The sequence below is a fragment of the Lissotriton vulgaris genome, chromosome 3_1 (assembly GCF_964263255.1).
Source record: "Lissotriton vulgaris chromosome 3_1, aLisVul1.2, whole genome shotgun sequence".
NCBI lineage: Eukaryota > Metazoa > Chordata > Amphibia > Caudata > Salamandridae > Lissotriton > Lissotriton vulgaris.
The window spans coordinates 802478297-802502600 of record NC_141689.1 but is presented as its reverse complement, the minus strand read 5'-3'; the positions used below and the strand labels follow the sequence as shown (position 1 = coordinate 802502600).

Below are 24304 nucleotides of genomic sequence, written 5' to 3'. Positions count from 1 at the left end.
GTATTAGGAGAGGCGAGAGAGTGACAGTGGTACTAGTAAAGTCCTAGGACTCTTGAATTAACTTACTCTGTGACAGGCATTTACTTTGGAAAACATTTGGCCAATTACACGTGAACCAACACGATGACAGTGTTCAGTAAAACAAACTTACTGCAAAACCACCACCCACCAGGCTCAAAAGTAGTAAAAAACAGGTATGCTCAGATAAAGTTTGAAAAAGTATATTTTTATATCCCTAACAAAATAATCTCCCGCAAGACCCTCCCTAACCCCAACAAATAAATAGTCCTTCAAAAGTCCCCAAAAACCCCAACTCCCAATTCCCACCCTCCAATAGTCTCTAAAAAAGGGGCAAGGGACACTCTAGGGATGCATGCTGTGGACTTTGGCCTCCAGGGCATCATGCCTTAGGACCAGGGCATCGTACTGCTCCCAGGGGATGGCGTGGTCTAAGCGGAGGCCCTCCAACAAATTTTGATTTTCCTTCAACTTGCGGACCTCCGACTCAAGGTCGGACACTCTGTGGGTTGCACGGCGCAAGCGAGCCTTGAGAGTACTGTGAGGGGCAGCCTTTGCTGCTCGGCGGTGGCGTCTGCCAGCCCGGCTCCGTACCGCCGGAGCACTGCGCTGACCGGCAGAACGTGGGGGCGCGGAGGAGGATGCAGGTGTCCAATTAGATGTACTGGACTGCGTGTCTTCCCCCTCCAGTTCCACCAGCCGCCGATATTCGGCAACAGTGGCATCCAGCCTCCGTTGCCGGGCCAGTAGAGCCTGCATACTCCTGGATGGTTTGGATGTTTTAGTACGACCAACTATATGAAGAAAGAAAGACATAATCTGTAACCAATGCTCTTTAAGAATATGATTAACACAAAATGATTTAGCAGAAAGTTGTGTCACAGTACAACTAGCAACTAGCCAGCGCAGTACAAAACTATTGAGGCCAGTATCATGGGCGTCCGCAGGGAGGGGCAAGGGGGGGCGCTTGCCCCCCCCCTGGATCGCAGGTCCATCCAGTCCTGGCCCAGTGACAATATGGTAATTACAGCAGGCTGGGACCGACAGACAGATAGAGGCAGAGACAGGGACAGAGAGATAGAGAGGGAGATGGAGAGGGAGACAGAAGGAGAGAGAGAGAGGGATTGAGACTGAGGGTGACAGAGGGAGGGAGACAGAGAGGGAGACAGAGAGACGGAGACAGAGGGAGACAGAGAGACGGAGACGGAGGGAGACAGAGAGAGAGGGAGACGGACAGAGTGAGTGAGACAGAGGGAGAGAGAGAGAGGGGGAGAGAGAGCAAGAGAGGGAGACAGGCAGAGAGGGAGGGAGTCTGAGAGAGAGAGGGAGGGAGGGAGACAGAGACAGACAGAGAGACACAGACAGAGACAGATGGAGGCAGAGACAGGGAAAGGGGCAGACAGGCAGAGACAGACAGAGAGACAGAGAGGGAGACAGAGGGAGGGAAACAGGGACAGATAGCGACAGGGACAGACTGACAGATAGGGGCAGAGACAGGGACAGACAGAGAGGAAGACGGAGAGGGAGACAGAAGGAGAGAGAGAGAGGGAGGGAGCCAGAGGGTGACAGAGGGAGGGAGAGGGAGGGAGACAGAGAGAGAGAGACAGCGAGGTAGAGGGAGACACAGGGAGACAGAAAGAGGGAGACAGAGAGAGAGAGAGAGGGAAACATAGAGAGGGAGGGAGACAGAGAGAGAGGGAGGGAGACAGAGAGAGAGGGAGGTAGAGAGACAGAGAGAGAGACAGAGAGAGAGAGAAAGAAAGATGTGTGTATGCCAGGTCTGGTGGCTCAGTGGACGAAGGCGTCCGCTGCAGGGGCATGAGTTCAACCTCATGGTCATAGTTTTTTTTGTTGCTCTAGATCCACCCCCCTCCCCCACTGACCCTGCCCCCATCGGTGCGGCCCTTGGCCACAAACCACACTGTCAATTTGGCCCGAGAGAAAGTTTGTGAGGACCCATGCTCTATAACCACATCTTCCTGATTTAGAATTGTTTTTTTCTGGCATTTTTATTTTTTCCCTCTGTTTTAATGTAGTTGCCAGGTCGTCTGCTGTGGTGCCGCACAAGATTTTTCTCTTCCCCCTATGTGGTTCTTTGTTTATTTAAGCTCTATGTCGTGTTAGATTTAAAAAAAATGTATTTAATACTTGTGCTCAATCATGTCAGGAGATGGTGATGATGTTGCCCCCCCCCTGGAAACCTTTCATAGTATTTTCGTAGTTCATCCAGTGACCGTCTACTCTCTGTAGATACACATCACATGCTATCTAAGAGTCAGATAGTACCATGATCCAGCTTACCTCTACCCGCCACCACCACTGTCTGCTTCCTCACAGTATCTTCTTGGGCCACTTGCGCCGCCTCCTCCCCAGAGTTGTCCTCGGAGTCGACCACCACCACCACATCCGAGCTGGCCCCGCCACCAGATGTTCCACCTACAAAGTAGATTTAAGAATGTTAGATTACACCACTCACTAGTATTTGGTCTAGGAATGAAGAAATGTGAAAACAACAGAAAAAGTAATTGACTGTCTACTCTAAAGTAAAAATGTCCCTCCTTCCAGGGAAGGCTGTTGTCTTGCTGCACTTTTTTGTCACAATTGATGAATGCTTGCTTAATTTTAACACACACCATTTTTCTCTGAACAGACAGAAGCTGGACTTCTAAGGACAAGAGCAACATCAACTTCAAACCAGGTGAAAGCTCGGCTCGACCACAAGAAATGTGTTCCATTACTCATCAACTCAGCACCAAGCACTTTTCCATTTCCAGCTAACTTAATTTTAATATATGTGTTTACTTTTAATAAAGCTTTTAAACTTGAATAGACTCTGTGGTTTTTGGTCCTCCAGACTAGAGTGACTGAGCGAAAGGTTTTGCAATTTTTGCAAGGAGGAGTCCGTGCCTCTGACACTACCAGGTTTATACAGTGCGCCAAACACGCCACTCTGAAATATTATTACTCTGGTGTTTAGTGTCCATAGTTCGGTTTGTGGAGAATTGTCCCTGTAACAGTAGTATTATGGATTGTGCTCCTATCTAAGCACTATTTCGAAAAAATTAAATTAGGAACGCTTGGACAACAATAGTTCCTCTATTTTTAAATGAAAACTTACTAGGGCCAGCAAAGGAGCACTCGCCGCCCTGGCCTGCATCCTCCTCCTTTGGAGCCACAGCATCCTCCTGTTCCGTCCGCTTGCCCCTGGGGGGACCTGACGTACAACATGAAAGAAAGAACAGAAAACATTGATGATTGCTGCTTGTCGATGTCCTTGTCAACCAAATCAAACATTTAGAAAGAACAAGAACCAACTATTTCAGCCAAAAAGAGGGCTACAAAGGAAGGACTGCACCTGAGCCTCTACTCTAGTGGCAGATTTACAAGCCCCTTGCAGCTCTTTTGCTCCGTTCTTGCGTCACTTTTGTGATGCAGCGCCACAACAAGAGAGGCGCCATGGTGTGGCGTATATTAACAACGTGACGCATATGGGAGATGCATCCCATTCTAAAGCCCTGCGCCATATGGGAGCGTTCCAGCGCAAGGGAGGGCGTTCCTGCGCAGGAATGCATGCTAAAAGTGGCTATGGGGAATATATAAAATTTCAATCAGTCATTTAGGACAATGATGCGTCACTCAAACCTTGCGCCTGCATGAAGCAGACGTACGGCTTGACCGCGCATTGCTGGAGCTGCGCCATCGTTGCGACGCAACTCCATCAATGAGCCGCCTTTACGGCACCGATGCGTAACGCTTCGGTGACGTTTTGGGACCATGGTGTGCCGCATTGTAAATACGGCGCACCATGGGTGGTGCTGGCGTGCCGCACACTTTGCAGGGATGCGCAGGTAATTGCAAATCTGACACTTAGGGGCATACTTACGAGTTCTGGGCTGCACACCTCCAGAGGTGCGCCAGAACAAATGCGTAACGCAAAAATAACCTTGCGTCACGGCAGATGCACCGCAATTACAATGCGGCACACCCTGGCGCAAGGGTAGGCAGACGCGTGACGCATCTCGTGAAGAAAGAGGGGCGCATCTCTAGAGTCGCGTCGCAGGCGCGATGCAACTCTAGCAATGCTCAGGCCTGCCCAATACTCAACATACCGCATCAGTCCTTACGCCTGCTTCAAGCAAGCAGGCATAAAGAATTGACGTAGTAGCGTCGCGGAAGTGCCTGCGTTAAATCTTGCAGATTTCACGCAGGCACTTTTGCGAGGCGCACAGCTGCCTGACCGCCCCCCCCCCCCCCCCCCCTGCGTGGGAACGCACCCACTGTGGCGCAGGCCCAGGCCTTAACGTGGCGCATCTCCCTAGATGCATCACGTTGTACATGACTCGCAGGGATGCGCCACGTTTACGTCGCTGTTGCGTCAGGTAAGGCAGCGTAAACGTGGTGCAAGGGGCTTGTAAATCTGCCCCTTTGTGTCTAGCACTACGCAGTTCTGCCCAATTAAATGAACACAAAATAGAAAACAAATAAGCAGTGGCACCACCACAGAGAAGGAGAGCAGTGCACCTGAAATGCACAGAAGATTTTGAAATATTAATTTACCTCTACTATCAATGTAATCGGCAGCATTATTGCTCTTTGTAAAAAAGTTAAAACAAACATTTGCAATATAACACACAGAGCAGGAGAAAAAACAGAGTAGTGAGTGATGAAAAAATTGCTACTACTACTCACCAAGCCGGGGACCTCCACTCCCAGCAGGTCGAGCAGGTCGCGCTCCCGGTCCAGGAGATCCGTCCAGCGGTGGGTCACCTGGTTGTAGGTGCGCTGGACCCCCGAGATGTCAAACAGGGCCCGGAACACCTGCTCCCACCGCTTCCGTCGCTCCTGGCGGTTGTTGTAACCACCAGCGATCCTGCCGCCTGCCGCGATGGTCCTGGGGAGGCGGCGCTGTACATAGTAAACCAGTGCGCCCACCTCCTCAGGGCTGAAGATGTCCCTGGGCACCACCATTTCCGCCCTCAAACGGCCACACGGCAGCCGGGCACGGGCTGCGGGGCCCGTCTTGGGCAGCTTGACTGCTGGCTTCACCATGGTCTGGGCAGGTGGTAGCAACAAGGAGAAAAAATGAAAAAGAATAAGACTAGGGAAGAAGAAAATAAAAGTTTAAAAAGTAGTTGAAAAGTAAACAAAAGTAGCCTAAAACACAAAAATATATAGCTAGAAAACTAGAGGGATAGATAATAATTTAAATAGATTAAAAAAATATTAAAACAAGCAAAGGATGGCAGAGATATAGAGAGGATAGAAACACCATGCCCAGACATATAGGAATGAATGAAAAACAAGATGGTGGCCCGATTACGTGCGCGTAAGTAAGTTCGCACGCGATTTCTCTCGCGAACTCGTGCGAACTTGTATTCGCAAGGCGCTCATTCCGCGAGATTACACATAGCGGGCGGAAACGGAAATACGTCACGCAAACAAAATGGCGGCGCCCATACTGGACCTTGGGGTAATTCGCACGAGTTCGCGGCTTCCACGGTCGATTTCGCATGACGCCGCGCCTCGCGAATAGCGCGAAATTACCGAAAAATTATTTTTGCAAAAACAATGAGCAGGTGCAAAAGTTCAAGCTCATCATTTGTAACCATTCCCTGTAGTGCTTCCTGAAGGGGCCCTCCAGAATTCGGTTGCCTACTTGCAACTATTGTGTGACCCTGCTCTGACAGTCACAGAATAGTTACAAGTATGCCATTGCCAACAAAGATCCTGTTAAAAAAAATTTACATTGCAACACAAAGTAAAGGGAGCAGACAAGCAGGTGCCAGCCTTCATTAATGTCAGTTGGGGCAGGGCAGGTATTGTTGTAATTTAATTTTGCAAAACTTAAAGCACTTAGCAGGTGTGCTTTGCTTTGCCACAATAATGTACACTCACTGGTCAACCAGAGGGTGCTGTGATGACACAGAGGGTGGCATGGGTGTGCCAGCCAGAGGGTGGCATGGGTGAACCAGAGTGCCAGTGTTGACAGAGGATGGGAGTGCTTTGCTTTCCCCCAATAATGTACACTGGTGAACCAGAGGGTGCTGTGATGACACAGAGGGTGACATGGGTAAGCCAGAGGGTGGCATGGGTGAACAAAGAGAGTGCCAGTGGTGACAGAAGGTGGCAGTGATGAAGAAAGGCTTGCAAACAGGCTGGGCACGTAGAAACAACAAGTTCGCAAAACTGGCGACCCGACAAGTAAGTTTGCAATTTGCGAAATTGTACGAAACCCTCGCGAACTTGCAGAAACCCGTGCGAACACACAAAAAAAAACGCAAAATCCGCGAGAATTCGCGGATTTTGCGGATTTTCGCGATCCGCACATTCGCAAATCCGCAAATTCGCGGATTGCGAATCCGTAAAATCCGCCCATGCTTAGAGTGCAGCCACTTACACATCAACTGACAGTCTGATACAGACATTCACACAGTTTAGTCACTAAGGGCCCGATGTAGGTAAATCGGTTTTTCCGATTTCAAAATACCGAGGCGCACCGAATCGGTATTCTGAAATCGGAAAACGAGATGTAGGAAAAAAAAAACGAAAAAATACCGATTCGTTCGTCATCGGTATTGTGATTCGATACGTACCGAATCGGCACGGACCGATTCGGAATGTACCGATTCGGCTACCACCGATTCGGAAATTGCCGAATCGGCAAATACCGATTCGGCAATTACCGATTCGGAGGTCGGAATACACCCCCATGGCCAAAATGCCCATAGGAATGCATTGAACAATCCGAATCGGCAAAACCCGATTCGTTAGAAACCGATTCGGTAAAATCCGATTCGGTAAAATCCGAAACAGCCAATGAGGTGGATCCACCCTCCCCCACCCAAGCAGGGAGTGGCTACCCAGGCAGGTGCAGCTCATTAAGAACTTTCTGGAGAGGCAGCCTGAGCTGAACATTCACAGTGAGCAGCAGTGGGAGCAGGAGCCAGAGCACTGTGATAGCAAGATGGCAAGCAGCAGTGAGAGCCAGAAGGCTGGCCACAAGAGAAAGCCCAAGTTTAGTACCATGGAGCTGCAGGTGTTGGTGGAGGAGGTGGTGAGGGTGCACAGGCAGCTCTTTGGGAGGCTGTCCCTCACTGTGCCGGACAGCACGAAGAGGAGGCTCTGGAGCGAGATAGCTGAGAAGGTCAACTCAGTTGGTGTCACCCCCAGGACCCTTGATGACCTAAAAAAACGATTTTATGACATCCGCAGCCTGACGAAACGCAAAATGGCTGAGCTGCAGAGGCAAGCTGCACTGACTGGTGGAGGCAGGAACCCGGCGCCACCCCTCACTGAGCTGGAGGAACTGGTGTCCAGCACCATCGAGACGGAGTGTGTGACAGGAATCGGGACCCTGGATAGCTCAGCCAGAGCTACAGCTACAGGTAAGAAGCATGCGCATCACGACACACCCTACCAGACACCTCCCCTTTAGACACAATGCACAGCCAAACCCCAGCCCAGTACTGTAACCAACATACAAGAGAAAAGCATCATGGTAAATGTAGTCAGCAGAAGTTGGCAAAATATGGCAGTGCAGAACCACAATATAGAAAACAGTGGAACACATTCAAAGGATATGCAAGGACATGTGCAATGCTTTAATTGTAGTGACTGTAATACATCGGCACTCAATTTACAAATGCTTCTTTATACCTAGGGGCACCATCAGGCGGAGGACCACAAGCTACTGAGGCACCAGCACCAGCACCAACTTCCAGTGCGGTAGCAGGGCCTAGCACAAGTCAGGCTGCCCTGGAGGAGGAGGAGGAGGAGGACAACACCATTGGCCAGGGAAATGAGGGAGACCTGGTAATTGACTACGCATTCCTTCACTCCCCACAAATGTCTGGCACACCCCCATTGCTGTTCTCCCCTGAGAACTCTCCTACAACGGCCCACCCTGCGCCTACCACATCTCCTGCCAGGAGTATGGTTGTGGCTCCACTCAAACCTATCCAGGGAGCAGCGGGTCAGGCCCCAGCCACCACCACAACAACACCAGTGGCACCCCAGCCCACACAGCAGGGTGGCAGCAGCAGTTCCCGGAGGCGTGCCATTTCCAGCACTGCACCGCCGGCACGGGAGGGCAGCGTCTTCCAGGGGCTTGAAGGCAGCATGGTCAAAATCCAGCGCATGCAGGCAAAGTCCATCATGGCCTGCCAGCGCCAGCTCCGCCAGCACAACCTGCAGATGGGCGAGATGGTGCAAGGGTTTAAGGCTTTTGTTGGCACAAACAAGGAAGTTGCTGCAGGTCTTGGCAGGCTGACCACAGCCATCACACAGCTATGCGGAAGACTTGACGAGCATGAGCACTCGCGCAGGCGGGATGCCCGCATGCACAACCGATCTATTAGCCGCCTTGCTGCTGCTACCGCGCAACTGTGCCAACGTGGGGCTAATATGGAAGCAAGCATGACACAAAACACCGCTGAGGTCACCAGGGGAATGCCCGCATAACAACAGCCATGGAGGCAATGATCATTTCCAAAACTGCGGCCAATCCAGCCCTGGACCTGGGGGAGGCTGGGGACAGCAGCAGCCGCAGCAGCCCGGCCAGCGCTGTGTCGGAGCCGCGCCGGAGCACCAGGCACTCTGCAGAAGCCGCAGGACATGCGGAAGGGGGTGAGGCACACCCCAGTGGGGCTGCCAAGCGCACCAAAAAGTAGGCTTGCCAGGGCGGGTGAGGCAACCCGGACCTTTGACATTTGTTTTCTTTACTTTGACATTTTATTTTGTTGCACATCAGTGCAGTAACGGTGTTGCAACATTATTAAAATTTGCTTTTCCTCACAACCATTTACCTGTCTGTGCATCTGTACTCACTCAGAAATAGTTTTCTGTAATCTCCTCACGTCTGTATCTGCCATCACTTGGCGTAGACACCCCAGCAGGTTGTGTTAGTGGCACAGCATCGTCGTCGTCATGGTCCTCGTAGTCAGACAACTCGACCTCAGTGCCCTTCTTCACCGCAAGGTTGTGCAACATTGCACAGACAGCTATGATCTTGCAGCAGGTGATGGGGGTATACTGCCTTGCACCTCCACTCTTGTGCAGGCATCTGAATCTACTTTTCCAGATGCCAAAGGTCCGTTCAACTACATTCCTTGTGCTTTTGTGGGCCCGGTTATACCTCCTTTGGCTGGGTGTGGAGGGGTTGAGGTAGGGGGTGAGTATGAAAGAGCGGAGGGCATATGCACTGTCGCCTGGAAGGAAAAGGGGTAACATTACTCACATGCATACATGTATTACACTTTGCTACTTTGTGTTATGGGGGTCTGATGATGTGTCTCACCTAGGAGGTATCCTTCACCAAATTCGCCAGCCATCAGCCGTGCATAGATGCCGCTCTGTTGAAAAATGTAATAGTCGTGGGTACTCCCTGGGAATTTTGCTACCAGGTCTGTGATGGTGCACTTCGCATTGCAGATCACCTGAACGTTGATGGTGTGCGTAGACTTCCGATTGCGGTATATGTATTCTGTGTCAGCTGGGGGGCAAATCGGAATGTGCGTGCCATCTATGCAGCCAATGATTTGGGGAAATTGTGCCATCTGGTAGAAGTCAGCTTTAGTTTGTACCAGTTCTGCGTGGGTTGCAGGGAAAGAGATGTATTGGTCCATCCTGTGTATCATGGCGTCAAGGAATGTGTGGAAGAACCTTGACAGGCTGCTCTGGGTCACCCCTCCTACCGCTGCAACTCCACTTTGATAGCTGCCAGACGCAAGCAGGTGTAAGCTGCATAGCACCTGGACGTGCGCTGGGATGGCGTGTGCCCTTGGGGAGGGGTGGTCCAACAGTGGTTTGAGGTCCCTGATGAGCTCCAGAATGGTGTCTGAGTCCAGCCTGTACCTCTGTAGGATCTCTGCCTCTGTGAGCATGAACAGGGTGATCCTCTGTCTGTAGACCTGTTCCTCTCTTTGCCATTCCCTCTGTCCTTCCTGCTGTAGCCATAGCCACCTTGCAATGACATAAAAAGCTGCCATCCTGCAAGTAGCAATGCATTTTGGGTCTATTTTTATGGGTTGGAGTTGGTTACCACCTGATTGTAATCCATGGTAAATACCGAGTGAATAATACCGATTGAGAGCCAAAATCGGTATTTCTGTGCTTCCCTACATCTCCCTATCTGTCCGAATCGGGGATTTTCCCATTCGGTGATTCTACCGATTCAGTAGGTTATCCGAATCGGCTTATTTCCGATTCGCTGTCTCTACCGAATCGATACATGGACCGATTCGGAGTAATTCCGATTCGGTGTCACTACCGATTCGGTACATGGTCCGATTCGGAATTATTCCGATTCGGTGTCACTACCGATTCGGTACATGGTCCGATTCGGATATTTTCCGATTCGGTGTCACTACCGATTCGGTACATGGACCGAATCAGTATTTTTATCCGAATCGGTGTGTTACCGATTCGTTACATTTCCGAATCGGGGTATGTACGTATCGGATTATTTTCGATTCGGTAGTCATTCCGAATCGGTATTTGTACCGATTTGGACGTTTTTCTTTGCCCTACATCTCGATGGCAGTATACCGATCGGTAAGGGCCCAAAATCGGTATTTTGGGTCTATTTTTATGGGTTGGAGTTGGTTACCACCTGATTGTAATCCATGGTAAATACCAAGTGAATAATACCGATTGAGAGCCAAAATCGGTATTTCTGTGCTTCCCTACATCTCCCTATCTGTCCGAATCGGGGATTTTCCCATTCGGTGATTCTACCGATTCAGTAGGTTATCCGAATCGGCTTATTTCCGATTCGCTGTCTCTACCGAATCGATACATGGACCGATTCGGAGTAATTCCGATTCGGTGTCACTACCGATTCGGTACATGGTCCGATTCGGAATTATTCCGATTCGGTGTCACTACCGATTCGGTACATGGTCCGATTCGGATATTTTCCGATTCGGTGTCACTACCGATTCGGTACATGGACCGAATCAGTATTTTTATCCGAATCGGTGTGTTACCGATTCGTTACATTTCCGAATCGGGGTATGTACGTATCGGATTATTTTCGATTCGGTAGTCATTCCGAATCGGTATTTGTACCGATTTGGACGTTTTTCTTTGCCCTACATCTCGATGGCAGTATACCGATCGGTAAGGGCCCAAAATCGGTATTTTCGGCCGTTATCGATCGGTAACGGCCTACCTACATCGGGCCCAAGGTCATGCATTCAGTAAGACAAGTTTAATCACTCACGTATACAATCAGTCACGCACCTACTACATCATCCATACAGACACTCATACACCCACTCATTCTTCAATACACCTTGGTGTGTGTATATATATATATATATATATATATATATATATATATATATATATATATATATAAACTTTTCAGAAAGTCTCAGTCACTGGATGATGTCATCAGTTATGTCATTTGAGATGTCATCAGTGATGTCATCAGTGATGTCACTGACCTTGTCATGAGTGATGTAATATGTGATGTAATATGTGACATCAGCAGTGCATTGCGGGGGAATGAGTTATAGTTAGCTCAACTAACTATAACAGCCGAATTTCTCATGTTTTGTAAGAGTGAAATGTCCAACTAACTATAATGTCCATGAAACCTGTGTTTTTTTCAGTGAATTTCTAAGGTTTCTAAATGCTAATTTCTAACTATGATGTCCCTGAAACTGGTGTATTTTCAGTGAATTTCAAAGGTTATTTAAATGCTAATTTCTAACTATAACATCCCTGAAACCTATGTTTTTTTCAGTCAATTTCAAAGTTTTTTCAAATACCAATTTCTAACTATGCCTACAGAGGTAGGACATGTGCAGAAAGAGGAAGAAATGGCACAGAAAGAAGCAAGAGAAATACAGAAAGAGGCCACAGAAGTCAAGAAAGACGAAGAACAGTGCAAAAAAAAGCAAGAGATATGCAGAGAGCCAACAGAGGTGCAGAAAGAGGCCTTGTTGCAAAGTCATCCTGTGCCCCAACTTTTTGCTGACTGGTACTAATGGTAACTGACTCTGACTAACCAGGCTCAGAGCCAGTGCTATGCTGATAGACACTTAGAATACAGTGAAAACACCTACAGACACTAGGGTACACTGTGGGTTGGGGTACCCCTGTGATTGGCCTGACCTCTCCTGTAAGGCCTTAGTACATAATAGGGCAGAGGGATTAAAACTACATCTAACTCAGAGGTGCAGAAAGATGCAAGAGAAGTAGAGAAAGAAGCAACAGAGGTGCCAAAAGAGGCAAGAGAGGTGTGGAAAGAAGCTAGTGAAGTGCAGAAAGAGGCAAGAAAGGTGCACAAAGAGGTAAGAGGGTTTCAGAAAGAAGGAAGTTTTGTGCAGAAAGAGGCGGGAGAATAGCTGAAAGAAGCAACAGAGGTGTAGAAAGAAGCAAGAGAAGTGCAAAAAGAGGCAAATGAGGTGCAGAAAGAAGCAAGAGCAGTGCAGAAAGAACCAACAGAGGTACCAAAAGAGGGATGCAGAAAAAGGTGGGATAGGTGTAAAAAGAGGCAAGAGAGGTAGAGAAAGAGGCAGGAGTGGTGTAGAAAGAAGGAAGAAAAGTGCAGAAAGAAGCAACATAGGTGTTGAAAGAGGTGGGAAAGGTGCAGAAAGAGCAAGAGAAGTGCGGAAAGAACCAACAGAGGTACAGAAAGAGGTAAGAGAAGTACAGAAAGAGGCAGGAAAGGTGCAGAAAGAGGGAACAGGGGTGCAGAAAGAGGCAAGAGAGGTGCAGAAAGAGAAAAGAGGGATGCTGAAAGACGCAAGAGGGGTGCCGAAAGAAGAAAGAGCAGTGCAGAATGAACCAACAGAGGTGCAAAAAGAGGCAAGAGGAGTGCAGAAAGGGGTGGGAGCAGTGCACAAAGAGGCAAGAGAGGTGCTGAAAGAGGTAGGAGGGGTGCAAAAGGAAGGAAGAGAAGAGCAGAAAAAGGCAAGAGAATTGCTGTAAGAAGCAAAGAGGTGTAGAAAGAAGCAAGAAAAGTACAAAAACAGGCAAATGAGGTGCAGAAAGAAGCAAGACCAGTGCAAAAAAAACCAACAGAGGTGCAAAAGAAGCAAGAGCGGTACAGAAAAAGGTAGCAGAGGTGCGCAAAGAGGCAAGAGAGGTACAGAAAGAGGCTGGAGGGATGCAGAAAGAAGAAAGAGAAGTGCAGAAAGAAGCAACAGGGGTGTTGAAAGAGGCAAGAGGAGTACAGAAAGAGGTAGGGGAGGTGCACGAAGAGGCAAAAGAGGTGCAGGAAAAGGTAGGAGGGGTGCAGAAAGAAGGAAGTGCGCAGAGGCAGAATAATTGTTGAAAGAAGCAACAGATCTGTAGAAAGAAGCACAAGGAGTGCAGAAAGAGAAAAGTGAGGTGCAGAAAGAAGCAAAAGCAGTGCAGAAAGAACCAACAGATCCCAAAAAGAAGCAAGAGCGGTACATAAAAAGGTAGGAGAGGTGCACAAAGAGGCAACAGAGGTACAGAAAGAGGCAGGAGGGGTGCAGAAAGAAGGAAGAGAAGTGGAGAAAGAAGCAACAGAGGTGCTGAAAGAAGCTAGATAAGTACAGAAAGAGAAAAGTGGGGTGCAGAAAGAGTCAAGAGGGGCGTAGAAAGAAGCAATTGAGGTGTACAAAGAGGCAACAGGGGTGCATAAAGACGCAAGAGAGGTGCAGAAGAAGCAAAAGAAGTCCAGGAAGAGACAAGAGAATTGCTGAAAGAAGCAACAGAGGTGTGGAAATAAGCAAGAAAAGTGCAGAAAGAGGCACGTGAGGTACAGAAAGAGGCAAGAGGGAGTGGAAAGAGGCAATAGAGGTACAGAAAGAGGCAAGGAAATTACAGAAACAGGCAAGTGAAATGCACAAAGAGACAGGAGAGGAGCAGAAAGAGGCAAAAGGGGTGTAGAAAGAAGTAAGAGAAGCTCAGAAAGAGGCAAGTGAGGTACAGAAAGAGGAAAGTAAGGTGCAGAAAGAGTCAAGAGAGGTGCACAAAGAGGTAAAAGAGGTACAGAAAGAGGCAGGATGGGTGCAGAAAAAAGTTTTAAAAAGTGCAGAAAGAAGCAACAGAGGTGTGGAAAGTAGCAACAGAGGTAGAAAGAAGCAAGCGAAGTGTAGAAATGGAAAAGAGGGGTGCAGAAAAAGGCAAGAGGGGTGCAGAAAGAGGTAAGAGGGGTGCAGACAGAAGCAATTGAGGTGTAGAAAAAAGCAACAGCAGTGCATAAAGACACAAAAGAGGTGCAGAAACAATCAAAAGAAGTGCAGAAAGTGGCAAGAGAATTGCTGAAAGAAGCAACAGAGGTGTGGAAAGAAGCAAGACAAGTGCAGAAAGAAGCAAGTGGGATGCAGAAAGAGGCAAGAGAGGTGCAGAAAATGGAAAGAGAACAGTAGAAAGAGGCAAGAGGGATGCAAAAATGGGAAAAGGGTTCAGAAAGAAGCAAGAGAGGTACAGAAATAAGCAAGAGAAGTGCAGACAGAGGCAAGAGAGGTACAGAAAGAGGCAAGAGAGGTAAGAAACAGGCAAGGGAAGTGCAGAAACAAGCAAGAGAAATGCACAAAGAGGCGAGAGTGGAGCAAAAAGAGGTAAATGAGGTTTAGAAAGAAGCAAGAGAAGTGCAGAAAGAGGCAGGAGGGTGCAGAAAGAAACAAGTCAGGTACAGAAGGAAGCAAGAGAAGTACAGAACAAGGCAGGTGAGGTACAGAAAGAAGCAAGAGCAGTGCACAAAGAAGCAACAAAGGTGCAGAAAGGGGTACAGAAAGAGGCACGTGATGTGCAGAAAGAGGTAAGAGAGGTACAGAAAGAAGCTCGAAAAGTACAGAAAAAGGAAAAAGAAATTCAGAAAGAGGCAAGAGAGGTGCAGAAGGAAGAGAGTGAGGTGCAGAAAGAGGCAAGTGAGGTACAGAAAGAGGAAAGAGAGGTACAGAAAGAGGCATGGGAACTGCAAAAACAGGAAAGAGAAATGCACAAAGAGGCAAGAGAAAAGCAGAAAGAGGCAAGAGAGGAGCAGAAAGAGGCAAGAGATGTTCATAAAGAGGCAAGTGAGGTACAGAAATAGGCAAGAAATGTGCAGAAAGGGGCAAGGGAGGTGTAGAAAGAGGCAAGAGATCTGAAGAAAAATGCAAAAGAAGTGCTGAAAGAGGCAAGTGAGGTGCAGAAAGGGGCAAGAGAAGTGCAGAAAGAGGCAAGTGAAGCACAGAAAGAAGACAGTGAGGTGCAGAAAGAGGAAGAAATGTACGGAAAGAAGCAAGAGAAATGCAGAAAGAGGCATGAGGGGCACAGAAAGAAGAGAGGTTTGTACACCATTAGTACCAGTTTAACACCCATATTTTCAATAAGTAACATGTGACCATTCCAGCTTTGCAAAGAGACTTCCACCACGCTGTAACACAAGACGCTGCATTTTTGGGAACATTTGAGCCGTTCTAGCTAGAAACAAGGCTTTTTTTGTTCAAATCTCCAGATTAGGAAGCAGAAGATGAATTATGTGGCTAATGAGGAAAATGTATAATTGTGCAAAAGTCGGTGCAGCCAAACAGTCGCATAATTCCAGTGGCCCTACTCATTCCTCTGATTAGGTCCACAGGTGCCCATGACACCCTTGGGGGCCAACTACTGCTCCTATTACCTCCAGTAGGTACCACACAGTGGGATTGCTAAGTTTTCATAGCAGGCCACGCCCCCTTACCCCACCACTCTGCAAACGCACTTCCTGGCGTGCTCTTTGTTGGGTATTAAAGTCCCCTTCACTGCTAGGGGTCCTTAGGGGTCAACTAGCCTACCTGATACCTCCAGTATGGCCCAGATTGTGGGATTGCTGAAAGCTGGATACAGGCTCCTTCTCCACAACTCTGCAAACGTGCCTCCTGGCATGTTCTCGGTTGGAGGATTAAGTCACCTTGAATCTGAGGGTCTCTAGGGCCAACTAGCCCACCAGGTACCTCCAGTAAGTCCCACACAGCTGGTTTGCTGAGAGTGGTCTGAGGCCACACACCCTTTTTACACGACTCTGCAAACATGCCTCCTGGGGCACTGCTGTTTGGGGGATGAAGTCCACTTTAGTCTTGAGGTCCTCAAGACACAAGAGGACCTCATCACCCCTCCAGCAGTGCGCCACGAGGTGCATTTGTAGAGTGGTGGAAAAAGGGGCATGGCCTCGGAACAACTCTCAGCAATCCAGCTGTGTGACGCTTACTGGAGGTACTTGGAGGGCTAGTTGGCTCCCAGAGACCATCAGTATTCAAGAGGATTAAATCCCTCAACTTAAAACGCGCCAGGAGGTGCGTTTGCTGAGTGGTGCAGGGAGGGGGCGGGCCTACGGTGAGAGGCCTGCTTTTTTTTATTGTTAGAAGGGGGGCTGTGTGGCCCCCTTCTTTCAATCTTTTTTGGGCCCTGGGGACATCTTCCTCCAGGGCCTACCACATTAAAAAAAAGGGAAGGGTGCTGCGTGGCCCCCCTCCTGAGGCCAATTATGGCCCCAGGGACCCCATCCCTCCGGTACATAGCCACTTTGATGGGGATCATGGGGGAGACCCAATGCCCCAAGGTCCCTGCCGGCTCCCCGCTCCTGCGGGAGCTGGCATTGCTTTTGGACAAGGGGAGCTGCTAACAAGCAGCTCCCCTTGTCCAAATGCAATCTGCTTTGCTTCATGGAAGTGAGAACAGGTTTCCTGCTCTCGCTTCCATGAAGCGAAGCACAGTTTGCAATGACTGTGCAGGTGCCGTGCTCCCGCCCTGCCATTGCAAACGCAATGTCCCGGGGTTGAGCACCCCAGGACATTGCTGGAGCTGGCCCTGGGGGGTGGCAGTCCCCAGGGCCATGAAGGGCTCCAGGAGGGGGGTTGCTTGGCCCACCCTCCGAACTTATACATAGCCCCGGCACGTGGTGGTCCCCGGGCTGGGGGTCTGCAATGGACCCCTGTATTTAAATAAAGTTTGGCCCGGTGAGGTGGTGGTCCCGGGGTAGTGTGGGGGGGGGGGTGCAGGCGCCCCCACACTTCCTTTATATTTAAGCCCCAGGTAGTTGGCAGTCCCTGGGGCTTGACGAGCCATGGGGCTCCCACTGTACATAATTACAGATGCCCTGCGGAAGTGGTGGTCCAGGGGCAACGCTGGGGGTAGGAGCCCCCGATGCATTTTTATATGAAAGCCCCGGGTCTGGTGGGGGGGACGCGTGCCCCCGCAGATAAATAATAAAGCCCTGGGGAGATGACAGTTCCCAAGGCTGCAGGGGGCCCCCACTACATAAATCAGGATTGCCCCGGGGGCTTTAAATAATAAAGCGTGGGAGTCTGTGCTTCATTTTGTTTTTAGCCGGAGTCACGCAGAATGTGCCAATTCAAAAGGAAATTTTTGTTTAAAGCTTTTTTGGGACCTGGGGAGCTCTGTGGGACCCCCTGACCATGCCTAGGGGTTCTGGGTGTTTTTACCCAGCCCCCTTTTCTTCTTTTTTTAATGTTTCTCTCACCATTTTCCTTTTCCCACAAGATGGCTGCCAACACTTCCAAGTTTGAAGTGTTGGGAGCCAACCATAGGGAAGCTCATGCTCATGAGGGCTCAGCCAATCAGATCTCACAATTATCAAATATCGATATCTGTAAATCTTCATATATCTCAAAAACTACTGAAAGGATGTACACCATTTAAAGAAATGTGTGGTTTCTGGACCAAGAGCTATCTCTATATGAAATGCGGATATCCCTCAGATGTTAGACTTTCTGGCACTATCCTGTCCTACGGGAAGAGGCAACCCTGCTCTATTAGCCTCCGATTTCCAAGATTGGATCCAGAATGCCGCTGATCAAGTGGCCCCGGAGAAGTTTACGAGACCCAACCGAACAACTCCGTCGGCGGCTTGGTACACCGAAGATCTTAGGCTCCATCGACAACATTGCAGGAACCTAGAAAGGCGTTGGAGGAAATTCTACTGCCCCATAGCCAAGCAATCCTACAAGGATGCCCTTACAATATATAAAAAGGCGATTATGGCTCGAAAAAGTGCCTTTTTCTCTGCCCAAATAGAGAATGCCAAGAACTCGGCGAGAGAACTGTTCTCAGTTGTCACCACGCTGTCCACTCCTTCCACTGGTCCCGGGGTTGAACCTTCTCAGACTTTTTGTAATGCTCTGTCCACCTTTTTTACTACCAAGGTGGCAGACATATACTCATCTTTTGAGGGGGACATAAGGACCAGACCTAGAGTCTGCACTGGGGAAGAATTAACCTCTGATTACGATCACGATCTTCTTCCCTCTTTTGCCCCCATCACGCAAGACCACATCAGTAGTCTCATTTCTACTATTAAATCTGGTCCCCCTTGGACCCTTGCCCTCCCTCTGTGATGGCTAACCTAAGCGAAGTGATCTCGCAACCACTTATGGAAATTTGCAACACTGCATTTCAAACTGGTCATCATCCAACCTCATGGAAGAAGGCAGTGATTAAACCCCTTTTGAAAAAACCCTCCCTGGATCCCACAGCTGTGGCCAGCTATAGACCTATTGCGTGTCTCCCCTTTCCTGCCAAAATATGCGAATCTTTGATGAACAAACAACTCTCGGAGTTCGTCGACACTCACCAACTTCTCGATGAAACGCAGTTTGGTTTCAGGAAAGGGCATGGAACCGAGGCCGCCTTAATAAAGGCCTCAGATGAGATCAGAGCCATCATGGATCAGGGAGGTGTGGCTGTCCTGATTCTCTTGGATCTGTCTGCGGCCTTTGACACGGTCGACCATGCTATTTGGGTCGACCGTGTCGCAGCCCTGGGGATAAACGGCATGGCCAGGGATCTCATTTCATCTTTCCTGGCCAACTGTACCCAGACAGTGAAGTTGGGTGATTTCTACTCTCCTGTCTCTGCACTCCCTTGCGGAGTCCCACAGGGCTCCTCGCTAAGTCCCACGCTATTTAATATCTATGTAGCGGACTTAGCGAGGGTAATAAAGGCCCATGGACTGCGACTTACATCCTACGCAGATGACACCCAACTGGTCCTGGCAATCCACAAGGACGGCCCAGTGGTTGGCAGCTAACTTCCAAAAGGCCATGCTTGCTGTTAGCACTTGGATGGCCTCCAATTGTCTGAGGCTTAACTCGGACAAAACCGAGATCATGACTTTCGGTAAGTTTTCCCCGGAATGGTCTTCCATCTGGTGGCCTGTCCAGCTGGGCTCTCCACCCGTCCCGGTAGAAAAGGTTAGAAACCTGGTGGTTATTTTTGATAGCAAGTTGTCTTTCAGCCTTCACGTCAACAAGGTTGTGTCATCTGCGTTCTTTATCTTAAAGAAAATCAAAAAATTACTGCCTTACCTCCCCACCTCAGCTGGGAAGACCCTGGTCTCCACCCTAGTATTTTCAAAAATTGACTACGGGAACGCCCTCTTTCTAAACACTCAGAAACAGGTCCTAGTGAAGCTGCAGTCCATACAGAATGCGGCTGCAAGGATTCTTCTTGACATCCCCCGTCGCCAGTCCACTACTCCCGCCATTCGTCATCTGCATTGGCTAAAAGTAGAGAGCCGAATTAAATTTAAGGCCCTCTGCATTGCCTATAAGGCAGTACATGGCGTCGGACCTAGGTTTCTGACAGAAGCGTTTCAGCTGTACACCCCCAAGAGGCAACTTAGATCCGCCAACTCCTGCCTCCTCCCAGTGCCTCGCACAAGAACTGCTACATGGGGAGATAGGTGCTTTTTGGTGGCTACACCCAAATTGTGGAATCTCTTGCCATTGGCGATAAAAACTGCCCCCAATCTGATGAGCTTCCGTAGGCTCTTAAAAACATGGCTGTTTAACCAGTAAGTTGCTGTCTGATCGTTTTTAGCTCTCATATGCGCCGAGACACCTCCGGGTATTTGTATGCGCAATAAAAATCTCGAAAATAAATAAAATAAATAAATAAATGTGGTGTCATTCCTTTCAGCAGTTCGGGTTGTAGCCATGTCTAAAGTTTCCTATAGAAATTAACATGGAGAAAACACATTTTGGGTTTCCCCTTTTCTCTTGGCCCCCGCTTGATGAATCACCCCGAAACTGTCAAGACAGGAGCTGACCTCAGTGCATAATTTATTTTAAAAAAATTGTGAAGATTTGTCAACCGGCGCAAAAGTTATTGGCATATCAAAACACACTTTTCCTATGGAAACAAGGATCTAACTATAACTACCCACCGCCAGTAGGTAATATATATGTATATATGAAGGCACTTGCCTGTTGTTTCGGTCCTCACAATACTTGTTAGTGGGCGTGCCCATCTAGGTGCGCGTCCGTGTGGCCCGCATGCGTAACTTTAATGGTTTAACCCACGTAGCAAGGGCGACAGTAAATAAAGGCTTGTGCGTGTACGTCCAGCATCAGAGCCCCAACACACGAGCACTACTGAACATCACGCTCTGTGTGTGTCTTATTCATTGCAGCCTAAGCCAAGTTTGCTGCACGCTCATCACAGCGCAGTCACAATCACGCTGCCTGCGCAATCTGCATTACTAGTCTGCACCCCATGTCACCGGACATAACATTGGCGACGAGGGTGCTCCCATTACTCGGGGCATTTGGTGGTGGCTGCACACTGAAATCGAACGTGTGCGGCACTCGTGCTACCATTATTCCTCGCATACGTACTACATGTGTTGGTGGGGACGAGTCCAACCGGCAACTGCTACACTGCTTAGAGCGCCACCTGTTGAGAGCTTTCTGCTGCTGCGGTGGATGTCCGGTGAGGCTGCTGGTGACTGTGCACGTTGCCAAGTGTGAGTACCCTTCAGCCAGTGCACACCATTCCACAGCGGTCCTTTGGGGAATAAGCCACATCAGGCATCAGCCAGGGTGTCAGACCAGAGACACTATGCTGCGAGTACCATGGCACAGGTACCTACTATTGAGCCCTTTTTGGTGGAGGGGGCACAATCTGTCCAAGGCCCACAGTAGAGAAAGTGGGTGGAGCAAGTGCTCCTATTTTCGAGGCCACAAAGGTCGATGATGAGCAGAAGAGAGCAATGATTTTGCATCTTGGAGGGAAAGATGTGTATAAAATAGCCAAAACAGTTGCAGAGGCAGCACCAAAGCACATCTCACCCTCATCGCGGCGCTCAATGCACACTTTGAGCCCATGGCGAACCGCGACCATGAACGTTTTGTATTTAGACAGGCCAGACAACAGCCTGAAGAGTCGCTGAATGTTTTTCACACAAGATTGAAGGAATTGGCCAGCACCTGTGGCTTTCAGGATGAGACGGAAGAGATCTGAGGCAAAGTGATTCAGGGGTGCACATCTGCAAAATTGGGAGAGCGCATTCTGGAGGAATCAGGAAAATCGCTGGCAGAGATACTCACCATGGGGTGAACAAAAGAACTCTCAAAGGCAAGGGCGGTGCATATGGAGGCCATGCTACAAGCCCCAATCAACACTGAACCTGTGAATGCCATCACTCAGAACACCGTGACAGGGCAAGCAAAGCTACCACGAGGCTGGAGAACACATTCATGTGGGTACTGTTGGGGACCTTCACATCGCCCGTCCGAATGACCAGTGAGAGGAAAGAGGTGCACTGCGTGAGGTAAAATGAACCATTTCATTAAAGTATATCGGTCCAGCAGAGGGCGACCGGTAAGGTCCCAAGTAAACATGATCCCAGAGCTACAGTGCCAAAGCAGTGACATGGATGATGATGACCGAGAGGAACACACAGTGCACTTTGTGTTCACTGTAGGGTCAGCATTGAATACTCAGAACCGACTACCACAATTCCAGGTCCTAGTTGGAGGACGTCCCTTGACGGCAATCGTAGATACTGGAGCAACCATAAAAATTATGTCCAAGGAAGTATACCAAGGAAATACACCCCCTCCACCATTGACACCTGCTATGATAAAAGTCTTTGCGTATAGACAATCCAAACCCCTGGCCATTCGGGGAAAATTCAGAACCGCCGTAGCCTACGACAACCATGAAGTGGAGGCGCTGATATATGTAACAGAGGAAGGACATGGAATGTTACTTGGGTTCAAGTCTGCAAAAGCCCTAGGCATAGTCACATTTGCCTTCGGAATATACCAAGAAGGGGTGAGTCAAATAGTAGAAGAATTCCCACAAGTGTTTGAGGGGATTGGGTGTCTACGAGGAAAGCAATACACCTGCATATTGATCCTTCAGCACAGCAGGTGGCTCTGCGAAACTAGCGAGCCATGTTCCATTTGCACTCACTGGTAGAAAAGGAACTACGCAAACTCAAAAGGCGGGGATCATCAAGAAAGTGAAAGGGCCGACGCCGTGGGTATCCCCAATTGTGGTGGCAAGGAAGCCCAAGCAGCCGGGGGAGGTGAGAATTTGTGTGGACTTGTGAATCCCGAATGCTGCAATCAAAAAGGAGAGGCATCTGACTCCGACCATTGACGACCTGATAGGAGAGTTGAGTGGAGCGTGCTGGTTTTTTTAACTTGACCTTCGGGCCGGATATCATCAACTGGTCTTAGACGAACAGTCCCAATACATCACAACATTTTCCAAGCATGCCGGATTGAGAAGGTATAAGAGGTTAAGTTTTTAAATATCGAGTGCAGTAGAGGTATTCCAAAATACCATTAAATAAATTCTGGCTGACCTTCCTGGCACAGTTAAAGTCAGTGATGACCTTCTGGTTCACACCAAGTCTATACCGGAGCATAACAGTCAGCTGCGACAGGTGCTACAGCGGATACAAGACTCTGGCCTCACGCTCCAGAGAGAAAAATGTGAGTTCCTTCGACCAAGGATACAGTTCTTTGGCTATGTTTTCTTGGCAGACAGGGTCACTCCAGACCCCGAAAAAGTAAGAAACATCAAAGAAGCCCCAGCTCCCACCAATGTAACAGAGATGCATAGTTTCTTGGGGATGGTCAATTACTGTGGAAGATTCATAAAGGACCTATCCTCATTGACCACACCGTTGACAGAGCTGACCAAAGCATCCAGTCCATGGGTATAGGGTGTACAACAAGAGACTGCATTCCAAGCGACCAAAGACGCTCTGTCAAGCACCACCACACTAAGATACTTTGGTCCCAGGCACCAAACACAAGTCGCAGTTGATGCGGGACCAAAAGGTCTGGGCACTGCCCTTTCGCAAAGACCAACAGACGATGATGAGTGGGCCCAAGTGGCATTCACAAGCAGAACCCTAACGGAGACTGAACAAAGGTATTCCCAAATTGAAAAGGATGCAATAGCAGTGCATTGGGGTGCAGGCACTTCCATTTATACGTGTAAGGAAAGCCATTCCTGGTCACCACTGACCATAAACCCCTGGTTCCTCAATTCACCGGGACTGCATCCAAACCCCACCTCGCATTGAGAAATGGATGCTACAATTACAGGAATATGATTGCAAAATTGAGTACCACCTAGGAGCCAGCAATCCTGCAGACTATTTGTCTCGTCATCCCCAAGAAGCTACCCTTCAGGAGATTGAGGACGCTGAAGAGAACAAAGAGTATGTTCGGTACACAGCAGACCGATCACGCCCGATGCCCATATCACTAGGAGAACTATGTCAAGCAATTGGGCAAAATGAATGCCTCCGAAAAGCGCTAGAAACTGTGAAGACCAACAAATGGCATTCCCACTGAAGTCAAGTGGCAACATTCATTCCTGTGGCCAGGAAGGTAATAGAGAGTCTCTACCTCGTGAGACATGAACTCAGTGAGGACCCCAATGGATGCCTACTACGAGGCCACTGACTGGTGATCCCTTCAATGCTAGTGGATACAAGTGGTTGGTTTAGCACACGCTGGGCACCAGGGAATGGTGAAACCAAAGGCCAGCTTCGCACAAAAGCCTGGTTTCCCTTGATGGATGAAAAAGTTGAAGAAGTGGTGAGATCCTCTATGTGGTGCCAAGCAGGGTTGGATTGGGATTAAAAATCGGCTCGGGCACGCTAAAAGAAAGTGGCCCACATTTGCATATTGGCTTAAAGCAAAACACTGCTTCGGCGAAATGTTATTAAAAAAAGGGGGCCGAGGTGGAGGAGAGGGAAGGTGGGGGGAGTTGGGAGGTTGTTAAGAAAATGCACTGATTAGATTACACCGGTGAAACACACCTGAAGCCAAGTGAGGCCACTTTTTCTCAGGCCCCCCTTCCCCCGCTCAATATGCATATATTAATGGGCTGGCCCAGCGAGAGAGAGGGAGTGACACCTTTGCTGGTGATAAAAAGGGAGATAATGGGCACCCATCTGCCTCCAGAAAGGCCACTCAGCCACCCACTGGGCCGCTGGTGGCATTAAACAATGCAAAAATTGCCCAAATCGGCCCCCCAGGCTGCCCAAAAAAGCAGCCCACAGCCGGAACTCACA

General features: G+C 49.1%; 1 protein-coding gene across 1 annotated transcript; it reads right to left on the bottom strand.

Moving 5' to 3' along the window:
* Window positions 1-363: 363 nt before the first annotated feature.
* Window positions 364-15849, bottom strand: LOC147727053 (uncharacterized). Its single transcript, XM_086963562.1, has 4 exons — window positions 15759-15849; window positions 3137-3232; window positions 2320-2454; window positions 364-812 (listed from the first exon to the last, which is right to left on the bottom strand). The coding sequence occupies exons 1-4, from the start codon at window positions 15847-15849 to the stop codon at window positions 364-366; spliced, it is 771 nt and encodes a 256-aa protein (XP_086819688.1).
* Window positions 15850-24304: the final 8455 nt, after the last annotated feature.